We start from the raw sequence: 17668 nt of genomic DNA, 5'->3' as shown, positions 1-17668 counted from the left end.
CCAGGAATTAAACATGCGACACTCAGGTCTAAACTCTAAACCTTAAAGGCACATTATAGAGCTCATAGAAGGCTGTTATGAATAAAAACAACAAAATAATATGATCATTGATCATCATATAGTACCACAAATCTTAGATAGCACAAAATTATAAGGTAAACACAACCATATGAACCAGATATATGGTTTGAGTACCACAATAATAAGGATGGCACTAGTTCCAAAATCATCCCCAAAAATCAACAACTATAAATAGAACATAAACAGAAACTAAGTAGTGAGCTCCATGATAGCACCAACAATGTCTCCGTCGTGAGTCTTGAGGGCCTTGACAGCCTTGCTTCTAGAAACTCCTGCCTGGGTCATCACCAAATCAATGTCATGCGGCTCGACACCAGTTTCATCAACCTCCTCCTCTTCTTCAGGCTGTGCCACTGCAGCTGCAGCATCTTGATCTTGTTTTGCCAGCACAGATCCCACATCTGGCATCCTGAACTGCTGAGCAGCCTGTGTCTGCAACTGAGAGCTCAAGTCCTCTATTTTTGCCTCCCCAAATATGACATAGGTCTCAGAATTTGGACTCTTGAAGACATCAGGTTTTGAGATGAAAAAAAGAACCTAAAGCATAAAACAATCTGGTTAAAAGCCATCCACCTCTCCGATAGATTACAGAAAAAACAACTATATATACAATGACTCACATTCTTTGTCCTCTTGATAGTGACCCTACTAACACCAGTAACAGGTTTCAGTCCCAGCTTCAACATTGCTTTTCGGCTCTTCTTCTCACTTCTGCTCTGCTTCGAACCCTCAGTACCACCTGCATCATAAAAATACATTAATCCAAGAGAATAGATCAACAGATAGTGTTGCAGCTGAAGGCACAATAAAAAGAAGCACACTGCATTTTTCTTCAGGCCAAACCCTATAACTATAGCCCTAACCTTTATAGCACTGCAAAATAATATACAACTGCATAGCTCAATCCTTTTGACACAAATAATGCATGTATGCCTATGTAGGGCGAGTTTGATAACTTCTAAAATAACTACCTTGAGAGTTATCATTAGTTAATGATGATTTCGTTTTGGTTGTTTTTTTAGTCATGTATGCCTATGAAACTCATTGTTTTTCTCATTGAAAGCGAAATCTCAAAAGTATATAAGAACCCAAAGCACAGAAATATGACCAAACACAGTGAAAAGTTGACACATTAAGTTTGTTGTCAACAAATGAATCCCTAGCATTAAAACGATGGTCTACAAGGCTAAAAAACCTACAACTCTCAGATGTAAAATTGTAAATCTACATACAGATAAATCCATTAATTCATGTTAACAGTAATAAATATAAACATGCTGATTAAAAAAAAAAAAGGATACGAGAAGGGAAAAGTAGGACCTTGGGCGTCATCTTTGTCATCGTCCTCATCCTCATCCTCGTCTTCGGTTTCGTCTTTTTCATCGTCCTTGACGTCCTCTACGATGGGAGCATCATCTTCCTGAGAGAAAACAGATCGTGGAAGCGAATGAGAGAGAAAGTAAAGTGAAAAATTGAAAGGAAACGGAGCAGAAATGGGGAAACCTGGGGTTGAGGTTTCTTCTTCAGGGCTGCATCGTCGACGGAGAGAACTTGTGGCTCGGCTCCGGTATCGGCGGCGGCATCAACAACGGGTCCCGGAGACATGGCTTTTGTTTCAGTGAACAAACACTCGACAGACACTGAGACCGAAAGATAGAAATCGCAGAAACGATAGATTCGGTGATGAGACTTTTTCTGCTATTCATTCTTTCACCCTTCCCGCCTCACGGGCTTTCGGGTTATGTGGCCCATAGTTTTCTTGGGCCTTTATTTGCCATCCCTTGACCTATATTCTTCTTTTTTTAAATATTCATGTAACGAATTACATTTATCATAGAAACAAAGACAAATACTAGAAACATAGTCTAGTATTTCATTCAAATTTTAAAAATTAAAAAAATTGTAATATTATGTCTCATTTGATACATCCCTTTTCAAACTTATATTTTAATAAATTTAACCAATAAAAAAAATTGAGTGTCTTTTTTTATTCCTCGAAAATATATTCAGCAATTTGAAAGAAATATTCATATTATTCAAATTAAGAGATCACATAATTTATAAAAGTATTATCCAATACACTCTTAAAAAATTCTTTCTAAAGTAACATCACATAACTAATCATCCAAAGTTAATTACTTTGAAAATATATAAATCAATGAAGTAAACTATTTCCCCCATTGGAGTTTTTTCTTAAACTTTCATATTGAATTGAATCTAATGATCGTATTTTCAGAAAATAATAATTTTTAACAGTGAAAATTGATAGATTATTTATTACTATTTATAAATTTATCCCTTATTTGATAAACCAAGTGAGGCTAGTATTAAAGAGAGTATATAGTACTGTGGAGAACATATTTATTTCGAAAGTATTGCACACAGCATAAACTCTGGATAATGTTAATATTATTTTAGAGAAACAGAATATTTGTTTTAATAATGTATAAAAAAAATTGGAATTGCATTCTATTCTTAAGTTTTAAAGACTTATCTTATACGTAAAAGAGATTTTTTTATGACGGTTTTACATGATTTTTTATAACGGTTTTGATAGCGATATAAATTTAATGATACAAAAATTTTATATTTTCTATGTTGGTTGAAAAACTGACATAGTAAGTGACTTACTATGACTGTGTTGTCTATAAAACGTCATAAAATGTTCAAAATAACTATTATTATAGGTTTAGACAAAACTTTTTATGGCTGGTATTTCTACAACCGTCATAGAAAATACGTCTTACTATGATGGTTCTCATCAAAACCGTCATAATGAATAGTTTTTTATGACAAATATTTCTACCACCCGTCACAATAAATCAGACTTTTTATGTCATCAAAACGATTGCTTTATCAATTTTCCTACATTCATTAATAACAATTACTTGCATATCATTGTTATCCAAACAATTGCATATAATTTTTAAATAAAGTCATTCATTAATCAATTTTACTCCATTCGTTAATAACAATCACATGCATATCAATATTATCCAGACAACTGCAGACAATATTATCCAAACAATTGCATGTGCTTCATTACATAATATGCATACTCATAGTTTTTCGATTGATGTGGATATTACAAATTAAAAGACAACTATAAGATATATTTTATATCATAATTAAATAGTGGTGGGACAAATAAGTTACATTGGGTGCAATTAATTGTATCTTTGAGAATGGGTCCTTCTTAAACTCACCTTTGAGAACTTTCTTGTCGGCCTCACTGAGTTGTGATAAAGTAACATGTTGAGCTAGATTACCAAAGAATGACCTAATGCTTATCCCTCGTCCAGTACCACGAACACGTTCCAGAGGCTCTGGACGACCAATGGCAACCACTAATATGTCTTCACGTCCTTGTGCAGCGAATGTTCCCGAAGAGCTTTGCTCCACCAAGTCATCCTACAAAACAAACATTTTAATGCAAATTTCAACATCAAAATCAAACTTCATTAAAATATCAAAATAATTTATGTCATGAGTTGCTTACGCTCAGTTATGATCCATGTTTCTTCGGATGTGCAATCTCCTGATAAGTTTTTGCAAGCTCTCTTCCACTTTTCGTGGCAGAGAGGTGGAAATATCAAACTCAAACTTGACTCGTCATTAGGAGCTGAAGAAGAGACCTCAAAAATCATAACTCGCTCCAACCTATCATATTCACCACGAGACAATCTGTAGGGGTGGACATTATTTTTCTGAATGTCTTGTGCAACTTTTCTCTCTGCCTATTATATAAACTACACAGATAATTATCATAAAAATATAATTTTGAAAATCAATTTGATGTTAAGTTTATTTCATCCTAAATTATAATATTGAGAACTAATTTTAATTATGTATATCTTTAGGGACTAAATCAAATTGTTAATCTTCAATTTTATGTGCAAGTACTGATTTAATTTATATTACTGGAGTTAATAGCATGTTTAACTACTTAAGTGTTAGTAAGTTATATATTTTATCATTTACTTGTTTCTACATTCTATTATTAAATTTTAAATTTCTGATATTTTATAATCTATGTTTATTTTCTGCACATTTTAATATCATATTTCTAACCTGTACACTTTTCTCATTAGTTAGTAATAAAACAATGTTGTTTTGAAAAATTTATTGATAAAATGTCTTCTTCTAAGGATACATACTTTATTACAATTTTTAACATATTCCTAAAATGTAGGAAAAATTTACATATAATAAAATTCGAAAAAAAACTAAAGTGGTAAAAATTATGGAATAATTGAGTGCTAAAATGTGTAATTAAATAATATTATTATTATTATTATTAAAAGGTTCCATTATTTATTTATATTTTAACATGATCAAACCTAAAATAAAGTTTAATAACAATAATATAGTTGTGGCTACGAGAATTATTTCTCCTAATCAGTATGAGTTTGTACAAGGCAGACACATTCAAGATTGTATTGGTATTGCTTCTAAAGCTATTAACTTGCTTTCTAAAAAGGCTCGTAGAGGCAACGCGACTTACAAAGTTGATATTCACAAAGCCTTTGACACTCTTAGTTAGAAGTTTTTACTATTAGTTTTGTCACGCTTTGGTTTTTTACCCCTCGTTTGTTGGTTGGATTAGTACTATTCTCCGTTCAGTTATGTTTTCTATCAGAATAAATGACAGTTTGATGGATTTTTCTCCTTGTAGTGGAGGTGTCAGACAAGGTGATCCTTTGTCTCCTCTGCTTTTCTGTCTTGCAGAGGAAGTTCTTAGTATAGGTCTCTAAAAGCTTGTGAATGATAAGAAGATTCTACATATGGCTAGTTCGCAAGGTTTTCTCACTCTATCTCATATTTTATATGCGAATGACATTTTTATTTTCTGTAGGGCGGATAATAAGTCTCTTAGAAATTTAAGTAATTTTCTTAAAAAATATGGTGATTTCTCTGGTCAATATGTTAATATTTCTAAGAGTAGTTTTTTCACCATAGATAATTCTACAAGATTTGTCACCAAAATTCAGCGTATTATTTCTTGTAGTCATGGTTGTTTGTCTTTCACTTATTTAGGAGTGCATATCTTTGTTGGTGGTCCAAAGAGTCGTTTTCTTCAACCTTTGGCTGATAAAGTAAAATTGAAGCTAGCTTATTGGAAAGGTAAATCTCTTAGCATGATGGGCCAGGTTTAGTTGGTCAATACGGTGATTACGGGTCTTGTAGCTTATAGTTTTAATTTTTATAAATGGTCTGTTTCACTTCTTAAGAAAGTTGAGCAGTGGTGTCGAAATTTGATCTAGACTAGTGATATTCTGAAAAAAGGTATAGCTACTATTAATTGGGATACGATTTGTTCTCCCCATAAGAATGGAGGTTTGAAAAATATTAATCTTCACCATGAAAATAATGCATATATTTTTAAGCTTGCTTGGAACTTTACTTATAGCAATAGGCCTTGGTCTTTGCTCTTAAAAGTCAAGGTTCTTAAATCAAAATACGAGTTTCAAATGGTTTATAGATGCTCTTCTCTTTGACCTGGAATTAAGCAATTTTATTCTACTATACTTTATTATATTTATTGAACTGTTGGTACAGGTTCTTTTATTAATTTATGGAATGATAAATGGTGTGCTACTACTTTTTTAGCAAATATTGCAGGATTATTTGATGGTGCTAGTATTCCAGATGCAATCTCTCAGTTTTGGACATGTGGTGATTGGAATATTCCATTGTCTTTACAGTAGATGTCTCATCTTTTTAGTCATATCATGGTTGGGGAGGAACACGATATTCCTAATTAGATTCTAGATGAGTTTGGTTGTCTCACTCTTAAATCGGCTAGGACTTTTTTCTTGGATCCAAGAGTTCCCTATGGTTAGGGTAAATTTATTTTGTCTTCATATATTCCGCCTTCCAAAACTCTTGTCATTTGGAAAGTTTTTCATGGACGACTTCCTACATATCATCATATTCAAAATAAAAGTTTGAATATTTGTTCTATGTGTACGCTTTGTGAAAAACACGAGGAATCTATTAAGCGTTTATTTTTTGAATGTTCTAATGCTTTGCATATTTGGAGTTGAGTTCGAAACATTTTTCCTACTTCTAATTTCTCTAATAAGGATGATCTTCTTTCCTTTGGTTAAATTGATTAAGCTTGTTGTGATAATTTTTTCTATTTGGATGATATGGCGTATGTTCTTCTTTCCTTTAATTTCAACGTGCTCAAGTTTTTTGGTATTAACACTTGTACTGGTAAAGTTCTACATTCTCTTCCTGATAGATGGGAGTTTCATTCACCAGACTGGATTAAAATTAACATTGATGGGGCTGCTAGGGGATATCTTAGTCTTGCTACTCGTGGAGGTATTTTTCGTGGGAGTTTGGGGGAATTTATTGGAGTTTTTTCTGCGTTTCTTAAAGTTCAGACTGCTTTGGTTGCTGAGTTTTATGGGGTTATACATGCTATGGAGGAAGCTCAAAAGATGGGGCTTACTAATGTCTGGCTGGAATGTGATCTATTTTGATTTGTTATGCGTTTACTGCTAGGACAAATGTTCCTTGGATGCTTCATAATAGATGAAATATTTGTCTTAATTGCAGTGGAAAAATTAGGTTTAGGGTTACTCATATTTTTCGGGAAGGGAATGTGTGTGCTGATAAATTGGCTAATTTAGGATTTATTCATAGATAATCTTTTCATTGGTATAATAGGCTTCCATTTAGTTTGTTCTTAAAATTCTTTATGAATAGGTATAGTCTACCTATGTAACATGAATTTTGGTTTAATCCCCCCATATTTTTTTTAATAATACTTTTTTTATGTGATGGCAGATGATTGTTATTACTTGAGGAATTAAAACATGATTATGAACGCATACATTCATGTTCACATATAGATCTTATCACATCATGATTCTCACAGGAATAGGCACTTACCTTGATCCATGGGTGATCCTACTTGAGCAATTACTTTATCACATCATGAGACATTTATTTGCAGAGACAGACAGAACCCTATTGCTCTTAATTCTCAATCTCCATCAGATGTAAGTTTTCATTAGGTATTAGGTATCATCAGATGTATATTCTCACGTTAACCAACAGACCTTTAATTCTATTATTATTCAATTATATTCGGACTCAAAGCCCAAACTCTATGTCATGAGTCACTTTATAAAAATTAATATACATTATTTCTTTGGCAGTTTCTCCTTGCACCATATCATTTAAAACATGTACCCAACATAAATTTTAAAATCCAACATTGTCCTTAACTCTCTTGAAATGCTACAAAGGAGTGTTATGTTACTGTGGTGTTTGTTTTGAAGCTTTTATCTTTTTTTGAAATGCTACATAGGAATGTTGTGTTAATGTGGTGTGGGTTTTGAATAGAAGTGGTGGTGGTGTAGTGAGTTGCAACAATGGCAATGGTGTAGTGATTTATTTTTTTGCAACAGTGACAATGGTTCAATGCTAATGGGTTGGGTGCAAATACAATGTTGTTGGGTGTAGAGTTTTTGTAAGGATCTAGAAAATAACCTTAGAGTAGAAGTGGTATATTTTAAATGATACCTGAATATTTTATTATTAAAATGAAAATGACATATAAATAGAAAATTCAGTTATTCAAGTTTCATTTTAAAATAACCACCATCTCTCTAAAAGTTTCCCTTTTCCTTTCTCTCCCTTCTCTCTAAGATTCTGACCTCCTCGTTCATCTGTTTGACGATCAGAGTACGCCATTAGACTCCTGGCAGCAAAGACTACAAGTCTACCCGATCAGAATCTCTTATAGAGTAAGTTCAGTTTTGTTCCTCTTTTTCCTTTCCTCTCCTTTTCTTTAAGATTCTGACTACCTCGCTTATCAGTTTGGCGATTGAAGTCTACCGTTAGACTCTTGGTAATGAACCCTATAAGTTTGCTGGATCAAAATATCAGATAGAGTAAGTTCCTTCGTGGCTCCTTTTTCTTTTGATTAGATTTTGTACGGGTTAATATTAGATTTTGTACGGGTTAATCTCTGTTAACTCAAGGTCCTAGTTATATAGTTGGATTTTGATTAGGACTCTGTGGTGCACGTTAATTACCTTTAGCTTTTGGGTAGATTTGGAGCTCTTAGTGAGCATAAGCTAAAGTTCAGGTAAGGGAAGCTAGTCTTATTATTTTCAATAAAACCCTAGGTTAGAAGATTCTGGATGTGGAGGTGACGTGGTCACCAATTCCAATTGTTTTTGCTTGCAGGATTGTCTCTCTTGAAGAGTAAAGTAATATATTGACTGGAATGGTTGATTTTGAATCTGTTATGGCAATAATTTGTTGAAACTGTTTGTGATTGAGAATTGAAAGTGTTTGAATGATAATATAAATGAGTTGAACTATTCTTTTTTGAATATTTTGGTTGAATTACTTAGATGTTTGATGAGAAGTGGTTGTGTGATTTCAGATGATGATTGATTTAAAGAGCATATATTTGGAATTAATTATGTGTTTTAAGTAAAGTTTGAGATATATTTGGATTGTTTAGAAAGTTTATATATATGAAGTGATTGAGTGGTGCATTGATATGTTAAATGATATATGTAATGAGGTTAAAGTGTGATCAAGACGTAGTATGTTCAGGAAAGGAAATACCATGTTGAGATTGTTATTAGGGTGTATTGATTTGTGAGTGTCCTGTGAATGAGACGATCCTGACTCTACTGATATAATGGAATCAAATAGATGAAGTTATTCAGTTGGTGAGAGTCGAAGGAGGTCCATTTGGCTGATTCTGAGGTTTGAAAGAACTGATCAGAGCATATCAAATGGATTTACCCTGTCATATGAAGATGATGAGATGATGAGATATTGAGATAATTATGTGCATGGCTGTGTGGGTTTCACAGCAGTAGTATGACAGGTGCAGGTCTCTGGATGCTAATTTCAATACACGAGTCTTCCGGAAGTAGAGTCAAGTGTCTATGTGTTGTGAGTCAGTAAAAGCCTGACATATGAAAGATGAATTTTATGGATGTAATAAACTCTTGATGGTTTGAGAAATCATATGAGAATTGATGAATTATGCTTATTAATTTGAAATTTAAATTATATCAAAACTTTTTATATAGATAGCTTACCCTGTTATTTGTTTGTGTTTGTTTCTTTATCTGTGATGATCGGGTTTTACATGGGAGCAGATGAGATTTCAGGTGACAGAGCTCCTTAGCTGGAGAATGAGATAGTTTTATTTAAATGTTTTGTTTTGTTGTTAAAACTTTTGATGTATATATATTAAAAATCCCTATGAGGAGGGATATTTCTTTTGAGATACACATATGAGAAAGTAGTATATATATTATTTGTAATTAGATATTGCTTGTTTTACTTTTATTACATTATATATGGGTAAAATTAAGGATGTTACATTATGGTATCAGAGCTTCGAACCTTAAGAGACCTAAGGGTTATGAGATTGTTTATGTGTGCTTTAGTTAGGTTGTTAGTAAAACTACATAGTTATGATTTTTTAGATTCATCCTAAATCTTTCTTTTCATGTCTCCTAGACCTCCTATCCCTCCCCAACCTTCTTCTGAGATGAACCAGATTGTCAGGGCTATTGAGATGATGGCAAATGCTATTCAACAACAGAATATGGCAATGGCTCAGAATCACCAGGCAGCAATGAATCATTGGGAGACTGCTAGATCTGGTGCAACAGCTTCCCATGTCAGTCAGTCTCAGGAGCAGATGGGACTGACAGAGTTCATGAGACACAACCCACCTAAGTTCACTGGGAATGCCACTCCTGACCAAGCAGACCAATGGATAAGAGATTTAGAGAAGATCTTTAGGGCAACCTCCTGCTTTGAGGATAAGAAATTGGTATTTGCTACATATTTATTGTCTGGAGAAGCAGAGTTCTGGTGGATGGGAGCTCAACAGATGATGGAAGCTAGAGATGAAGTATTAGACTGGGAGAGTTTCAGAGTGAAGTTTTTAGAGAAATATTTTCCAGATAGTGCAAGGTTTGCAAAGGAAGCTGAATTCCTCAGGTTGGAACAGGGAGAGATGTCAGTGAATGCATATGCTACTAGGTTTGAGTACCTAGCCAGATTCTACACCCAAGCTACCTCTGAGGCTTGGAGGTGTAGGAAGTTTGAAGAAGGTCTAAAACATGAGCTGAAGAAGACTATAGCTCCTATGTGCATTAGAGAGTTTCCTGCCTTGGTGGAGAAGGCAAAGATGGTGGAGACCCTGGAAAATGGTGATTCCAGGGTGATCAGATCACACCAAGGAGGGTCTTCCAGTGGGAAGGCCAAGGTGCAGCATCAACAACATAAACCTTATGCTAGACCTCCACAACATAGGACAGGAACATCTCTACCACAGTTTCAGCAACAACAACCATGGAGACCCACATGTTATCACTGTGCTGGACCCCATTTGAAGAAAGATTGTCCTCAACTTTCATCAGAGAGAAAGTGTTATACTTGTCAGAAAGAAGGACATCTATCAAAAGATTGCCCTAATAGGAGGAGGATAATTCCTGGAGGTAACTTGCAGTCAGGAAGAGGAGGAGGTGGTAGACCCCAAGCAACTGGAAGGGTGTTTGCTATGTCAGGAGCTGAAGCATCTCAGTCAGGTAACTTGGTACAAGGTGTATGTTATATAGCTGGTAGATATCTGAAAGTTTTATTTGATTCTGGAGCGACACACTCTTTTGTGTCGAGTTTATGTGTAGCGGAGTTGGGTCTTCTAGTAAAGGAGTTGTCGTTTGAATTGTTGGTCTCTACACCAACATCAGGAAAAGTTTTGACCTCTACAGTTTGCTCTGAATGTCCAGTAATAGTAGAGGGACGCAGGTTCAAAATAAATTTGATCTGTCTACCTCTTCAAGACTTAGATGTTATCTTAGGGATGGATTGACTATCAGCCAATCACATTCTCATAGATTGTGGTCAACAGAAAATAGTGTTTTCAGATTCCAAGAAGTCATATGGGATGTCTGCTCAGCAAGTGTGGTCAGAATTGAAAGAAGGATCAAAGTGTTTTGTAATCTTAACTCAGATGGAAGTTAAGAATGAAGAAGAAATGAGTAGTATACATGTGGTGAAGGATTTCATGGATGTATTTCCAGAAGAAATACCTGGATTACCTCCTAAGAGAGAAGTAGAATTCTCTATTGATTTGGTACCTGAAGCTGGGCCAGTGTCAATGGCACCTTACAGAATGGCTCCAGCAGAGTTGATTGAACTAAAGAAGCAAGTTGAAGATTTTTCCAGGGTAGTAGCTCCTTTGACTCAGTTAACCCGCAAAGATCAACCTTTTGCTTGGACTGACAGATGTGAGCAGAGTTTCATAGAGCTGAGGAAAAGGTTAACTAGTGCTCCGGTGTTAGTGATTCCTGATACAGGAAAACCTTTTGAAGTTTACTGTGATGCTTCACATCAGGGTTTGGGTTGTGTCTTGATGCAAGAGAAAAGACCAGATGCATATGCTTCAAGGCAACTTAAAGTTCATGAGAGAAACTATCCAACTCATGACTTAGAGTTGGCAGCTGTGGTGTTTGCTTTGAAGATTTGGAGGCATTATTTATATGGAGCTCAATTTCAGGTGTTCAGTGACCATAAAAGTTTGAAATACTTGTTTGATCAAAAAGAGTTGAATATGAGACAAAGAAGATGGATGGAGTTTTTGAAGGATTATGATTTCCAACTGATGTATCATCCAGGGAAGGCTAATGTAGTTGCAGATGCTTTGAGTAGAAAGTCAGTACAGGTGTCAACCATGATGATTGAAGAACAAAAGTTGATTGAGCAATTCAGAGATCTAAATTTAGGAGTGAAATTTCATGTTGATCATATTAGTTGTAGTAAGTTAACTATAACTAATGATTTTCTTGGAATGATAAAGGAAAAGCAGTTAGAGGATCCTATTCTGAAGCGTACTATGGATTTACTAGGTACAGATCAGGCTAAAGACTTTGTGATGGGAGAAGATGAGATCTTAAGATTTAATGGCAGAATTTGCATACCTGCAAATGAAGAACTGAAGAGAATGATCCTAGAAGAGGGTCACAAGAGTTATCTTAGTCTACATCCCGGTATGAATAAGATGTACCAAGATTTGAAGGAGTCATTTTGGTGGTCAGGCATGAAGAAAGAAATAGCTCTATATGTTGCTACATGTTTAACATGTCAGAAGGCAAAGGTAGAACATCAGAGACCTGGTGGTTTGTTACAACAGTTAGATGTTCCTGAGTGGAAATGGGATAGCATTGCTATGGATTTCGTTACTCATTTACCAAGATCAGTAAGGGGTCATGATGCAGTCTGGGTAATAGTTGATCGACTGACGAAGAGCGCTCATTTTCTTCCAGTTAATTTGAGAATATCTATGACTAAGTTGGCACAATTGTACATCAAAGAGATTGTAAGATTGCATGGGGTGCCTTCTAGTATTGTTTCAGATAGAGATCCCAGGTTTACTTCACGGTTTTGGCAGAGTTTACAAGATTCTTTGGGAACTAGATTGAGAATGAGCTCTGCATATCATCCTCAAACAGATGGGCAGTCTGAGAGGACGATCCAATCCTTAGAAGATCTGTTGAGGACATGTATCTTGGATCATCTGGGAAGTTGGGATGAGATGTTGCCTTTGGTGGAGTTTACTTATAATAATAGTTATCATGCCAGTATTGGGATGGCACCATATGCAGCTTTGTATGGGAGGAAATGCAGAACTCCTTTATGTTGGTATAAGGACGGTGAAACAGTTTTGGTTGGGCCAGAGTTAATTCAACAGACCACTGAGAAGGTGAAGTAGATACAAGACAAAATGAAAGCTTCTCAAAGTAGGCAGAAATCATATGCAGATCAGAGGAGAAAGCCTTTGGAGTTTGCAGCTGGAGATCATGTGTTCATGAGAGTGACACCAACCAAAGGTGTAGGACGAGCTATCAAATCAAGGAAGTTATCTCCTAAGTTTGTTGGACCATATCAGATCCTAAAGAAGATAGGTCCAGTGGCTTATGAGATTGCTCTACCTCCTCAATTAGCAAACCTGCATAATGTCTTTCACGTATCACAGCTAAGGAAGTACATCCCAGACCCTAGTCATGTGTTGGAAGTGGATAATGTGCAAATCAAGGATAACTTGTCTTTTGAAGCAAAACCAGTCAGGATTGAAGACCATCAGAGTAAACAGCTCAGAGGCAAGACCATCAGTATGGTGAAGGTGGTGTGGGATGATAAATCTGGTGATTCAACTTGGGAATTAGAAGAAACCATTAGAGAAACCTATCCATATCTCTTTTCTGGTAAGTCAATTTTCGGGGACGAAAATTTTTCTTGTTAGGGAGAATGTAAGGATCTAGAAAATAACCTTAGAGTAGAAGTGGTATATTTTAAATGATACCTGAATATTTTATTATTAAAATGAAAATGACATATAAATAGAAAATTCAGTTATTCAAGTTTCATTTTAAAATAACCACCATCTCTCTAAAAGTTTCCCTTTTCCTTTCTCTCCCTTCTCTCTAAGATTCTGACCTCCTCGTTCATCTGTTTGACGATCAGAGTACGCCATTAGACTCCTGGCAGCAAAGACTACAAGTCTACCCGATCAGAATCTCTTATAGAGTAAGTTCAGTTTTGTTCCTCTTTTTCCTTTCCTCTCCTTTTCTTTAAGATTCTGACTACCTCGCTTATCAGTTTGGCGATTGAAGTCTACCGTTAGACTCTTGGTAATGAACCCTATAAGTTTGCTGGATCAAAATATCAGATAGAGTAAGTTCCTTCGTGGCTCTTTTTTCTTTTGATTAGATTTTGTACGGGTTAATATTAGATTTTGTACGGGTTAATCTCTGTTAACTCAAGGTCCTAGTTATATAGTTGGATTTTGATTAGGACTCTGTGGTGCACGTTAATTACCTTTAGCTTTTGGGTAGATTTGGAGCTCTTAGTGAGCATAAGCTAAAGTTCAGGTAAGGGAAGCTAGTCTTATTATTTTCAATAAAACCCTAGGTTAGAAGATTCTGGATGTGGAGGTGACGTGGTCACCAATTCCAATTGTTTTTGCTTGCAGGATTGTCTCTCTTGAAGAGTAAAGTAATATATTGACTGGAATGGTTGATTTTGAATCTGTTATGGCAATAATTTGTTGAAACTGTTTGTGATTGAGAATTGAAAGTGTTTGAATGATAATATAAATGAGTTGAACTATTCTTTTTTGAATATTTTGGTTGAATTACTTAGATGTTTGATGAGAAGTGGTTGTGTGATTTCAGATGATGATTGATTTAAAGAGCATATATTTGGAATTAATTATGTGTTTTAAGTAAAGTTTGAGATATATTTGGATTGTTTAGAAAGTTTATATATATGAAGTGATTGAATGGTGCATTGATATGTTAAATGATATATGTAATGAGGTTAAAGTGTGATCAAGACGTAGTATGTTCAGGAAAGGAAATACCATGTTGAGATTGTTATTAGGGTGTATTGATTTGTGAGTGTCCTGTGAATGAGACGATCCTGACTCTACTGATATAATGGAATCAAATAGATGAAGTTATTCAGTTGGTGAGAGTCGAAGGAGGTCCATTTGGCTGATTCTGAGGTTTGAAAGAACTGATCAGAGCATATCAAATGGATTTACCCTGTCATATGAAGATGATGAGATGATGAGATATTGAGATAATTATGTGCATGGCTGTGTGGGTTTCACAGCAGTAGTATGACAGGTGCAGGTCTCTGGATGCTAATTTCAATACACGAGTCTTCCGAAAGTAGAGTCAAGTGTCTATGTGTTGTGAGTCAGTAAAAGCCTGACATATGAAAGATGAATTTTATGGATGTAATAAACTCTTGATGGTTTGAGAAATCATATGAGAATTGATGAATTATGCTTATTAATTTGAAATTTAAATTATATCAAAACTTTTTATATAGATAGCTTACCCTGTTATTTGTTTGTGTTTGTTTCTTTATCTGTGATGATCGTGTTTTACATGGGAGCAGATGAGATTTCAGGTGACAGAGCTCCTTAGCTGGAGAATGAGATAGTTTTATTTAAATGTTTTGTTTTGTTGTTAAAACTTTTGATGTATATATATTAAAAATCCCTATGAGGAGGGATATTTCTTTTGAGATACACATATGAGAAAGTAGTATATATATTATTTGTAATTAGATATTGCTTGTTTTACTTTTATTACATTATATATGGGTAAAATTAAGGATGTTACAGTTTTATGGTTCATACAGTGTTCAGTGCTAATGTGTTGGGTACAAATACAGTGTTGTTGGGTGTAGGGTTTTATATCATTAAGGACAAATAAGTCTTTTCAAATAATATTATTGGGTGCAAGTGCTATTGGGTGTAGGGTTTTATATCATTAAAGACAAATAAATCTTTTCAAATAATATTATTTGGTGCATTCTTAATTGATATGGTGTAGGAAGAATCTGCCTATTTCTTTTAGTAATGTCTGTCACTTTTCTTTCATCCTGATCTTACGCTTCAAAACAGATGGACTTTGTTGAAATATTATAACTACTAGGATGATTCTTTTTGCACCTCCATAACTTCCACTTGCACCCCGTGAAAAGGATTGTATGGCAATGGAGGAGACATATTGGTTTTTAGTGAGACTGGTGTGGAGAGCTCACCGAAAGAGGTGGATGTATTTAGAAGTAGATTTTGACACACTACTTGAATTGAGGTGAAGATCATTAAGTTTAAAGGTTACTAGTTGTTTGGATTTTGATTTTTTTTGTTTCGACCAGCGTAAATTCTTGTATTAAAATTTATTTTGAATTCTGTAATCTATTTTTATGGTAAGACTTGGAAGTAAAAAGTGATTATTTTTTTTAGTGTACAACTTATAAATTAAAATTGTATTTAAATTAAACAATTTAAAATATAATTTTTTTTTGTTAAATTTAACTCATAAATAGTGTAATTTGAAAGTCATTCTCAGATTTTCGGATTATATAAATTAAAAAATTCGATAAACAAATTTAGAGTATTGTATACAAAGGTAACAAAATGATTCAGTTCAATTTTTTTAATTATTTTAACTTTTTGTTTTATTTTTAATTTTTTTTTAAAAAGTAAGTTAACCATCAAAGTGTATTGAAAACACTAATCTAACCCTCCAGATTTAATTAACTGCTGGATTAACCCTTAAGTGAGGGGAGTGAGAGAAGAGTGAAAAACAAGAAAGAAGAACAACGCATACAATAATAGGTTTAGAGGTAATTTGATATTATAGTCACTCATGAAACTGCATATAGAAGTTATGCAGTTGTAAAAAGAAACACTCAAGAGTCAAAAGAAGCAAACCCATATTGACCCAACTTTGGTAATAAAAAAAATCTATTTCTATAATTTGGACAATGAAGCCTTAAATATGCTAACCCAAAAATTTGTCATATAATAAGAAAAATATGGGTATGAGTATAATATAAACTATAAATAAATTATTAAATAATAATTAAATTTAAATATCAGAAATAATTAATCATTATATTAACTAAATTAGATTTTTTTAAAAACTAAAATAATTATTAGTATTTAGAATAACTTTTATTATTAATAAAAATTTATAAAAAATTTAAATTGGTATATAAATTATCTATCAGATTTTAGCTACTAATATTTTATATTTTAAATTAATCTTTAAAAGATTAATATAAAATATAAAATATAAAATATAAGTAATTAGTAGTTAAATTAAAATTTTGATAACTAATTATTAGATACTAATTTAAAAATTAATTTAATTTTTTTTATTAATAATAAAAATTACTTTAAATATTAATAATTTTTTAATTTATAAAATATTTTTAAAATATATAGCAACTAATTATTTTAATTTTTAAAATTAGTTTATATTCAATAATTTTATTATAGTAATAATAATATGGACATAGTAAAAAAATAATAAATAATATTAATATTTGGAACTATGGATATATTTATTCTTCGAAGATAAAATTTTACCTAAAAATAAAACTTGAGATATTCAAACTTCCGTCGTCCCGTCCTGTAGTAGAAATATTCGTTACAGTCAAATAGATTAAAAATAACTAATGAATCACTTTCTATTTACATTTGAAATTAGTTAAAATGTACAGCGTAATTTTATTTTCAAATAATGAATAGTTATATAACTAAAAAATATTAAATTTTGAAATAATTGCTTAAAATTCATATCATATAAAAAAATCCAACAAATACTTATATTAAATAAATTCACTTTATCTTTGTATTGGTTTAATTTTAATATTAGTATAATAGATTATACAGAAAATAATGAAAACAATCTTTCCAATTTTTTTATTTAAACACGGAAAACGAAATGGTTTGTTTTAGAATTTCAAATGAAAATTAAACACAGAAAAAATTATTTTTTATATATTTGATTTTAATTACTGTTTAGTTCCTATTAACGTATGGTTGATATTCTTAAGACTATTATATCCTGGAAATTATTAAAATCTTATAGCATTAGCTTTCAAAATATTAGATGCAAATTGCAATCATTAAGATGAAAATGTAAATTTTGTATAATTTATTGATATTTTTAAGACTATTGGAACTTTCATTTTGTTTCTTTCACCTTTCACGTTCATC

At 33.1% G+C, this 17668-nt stretch overlaps 3 protein-coding genes across 3 annotated transcripts; 2 read left to right on the top strand and 1 right to left on the bottom strand.

Annotated features, from left to right (window-relative positions):
* Positions 1 to 82: 82 nt before the first annotated feature.
* LOC137822921 (nascent polypeptide-associated complex subunit alpha-like protein 2) lies at positions 83 to 1854 on the bottom strand. Its single transcript, XM_068627945.1, has 4 exons — positions 1585 to 1854; positions 1402 to 1501; positions 702 to 820; positions 83 to 618 (listed from the first exon to the last, which is right to left on the bottom strand). Exons 1-4 carry the CDS (start codon positions 1684 to 1686, stop codon positions 271 to 273), a joined length of 669 nt encoding a protein of 222 aa, XP_068484046.1. The 5' UTR covers positions 1687 to 1854; the 3' UTR covers positions 83 to 270.
* Positions 1855 to 9580: 7726 nt separating this feature from the next.
* LOC137822187 (uncharacterized) lies at positions 9581 to 12853 on the top strand. Its single transcript, XM_068627088.1, has 2 exons — positions 9581 to 10670; positions 10980 to 12853. The coding sequence occupies exons 1-2, from the start codon at positions 9581 to 9583 to the stop codon at positions 12851 to 12853; spliced, it is 2964 nt and encodes a 987-aa protein (XP_068483189.1).
* Positions 12700 to 13667, top strand: LOC137822186 (uncharacterized). The gene is made up of 2 exons (XM_068627087.1): positions 12700 to 13346; positions 13606 to 13667. The coding sequence occupies exons 1-2, from the start codon at positions 12866 to 12868 to the stop codon at positions 13665 to 13667; spliced, it is 543 nt and encodes a 180-aa protein (XP_068483188.1). The 5' UTR covers positions 12700 to 12865.
* The last annotated feature ends 4001 nt before the right edge of the window (positions 13668 to 17668 follow it).

This window comes from Phaseolus vulgaris, chromosome 9 (genome assembly GCF_000499845.2).
Source record: "Phaseolus vulgaris cultivar G19833 chromosome 9, P. vulgaris v2.0, whole genome shotgun sequence".
Classification (NCBI taxonomy): domain Eukaryota; kingdom Viridiplantae; phylum Streptophyta; class Magnoliopsida; order Fabales; family Fabaceae; genus Phaseolus; species Phaseolus vulgaris.
The sequence above is the reverse complement of the archived record's forward strand: the minus strand, read 5'-3'. Positions and strand labels throughout refer to the sequence as shown.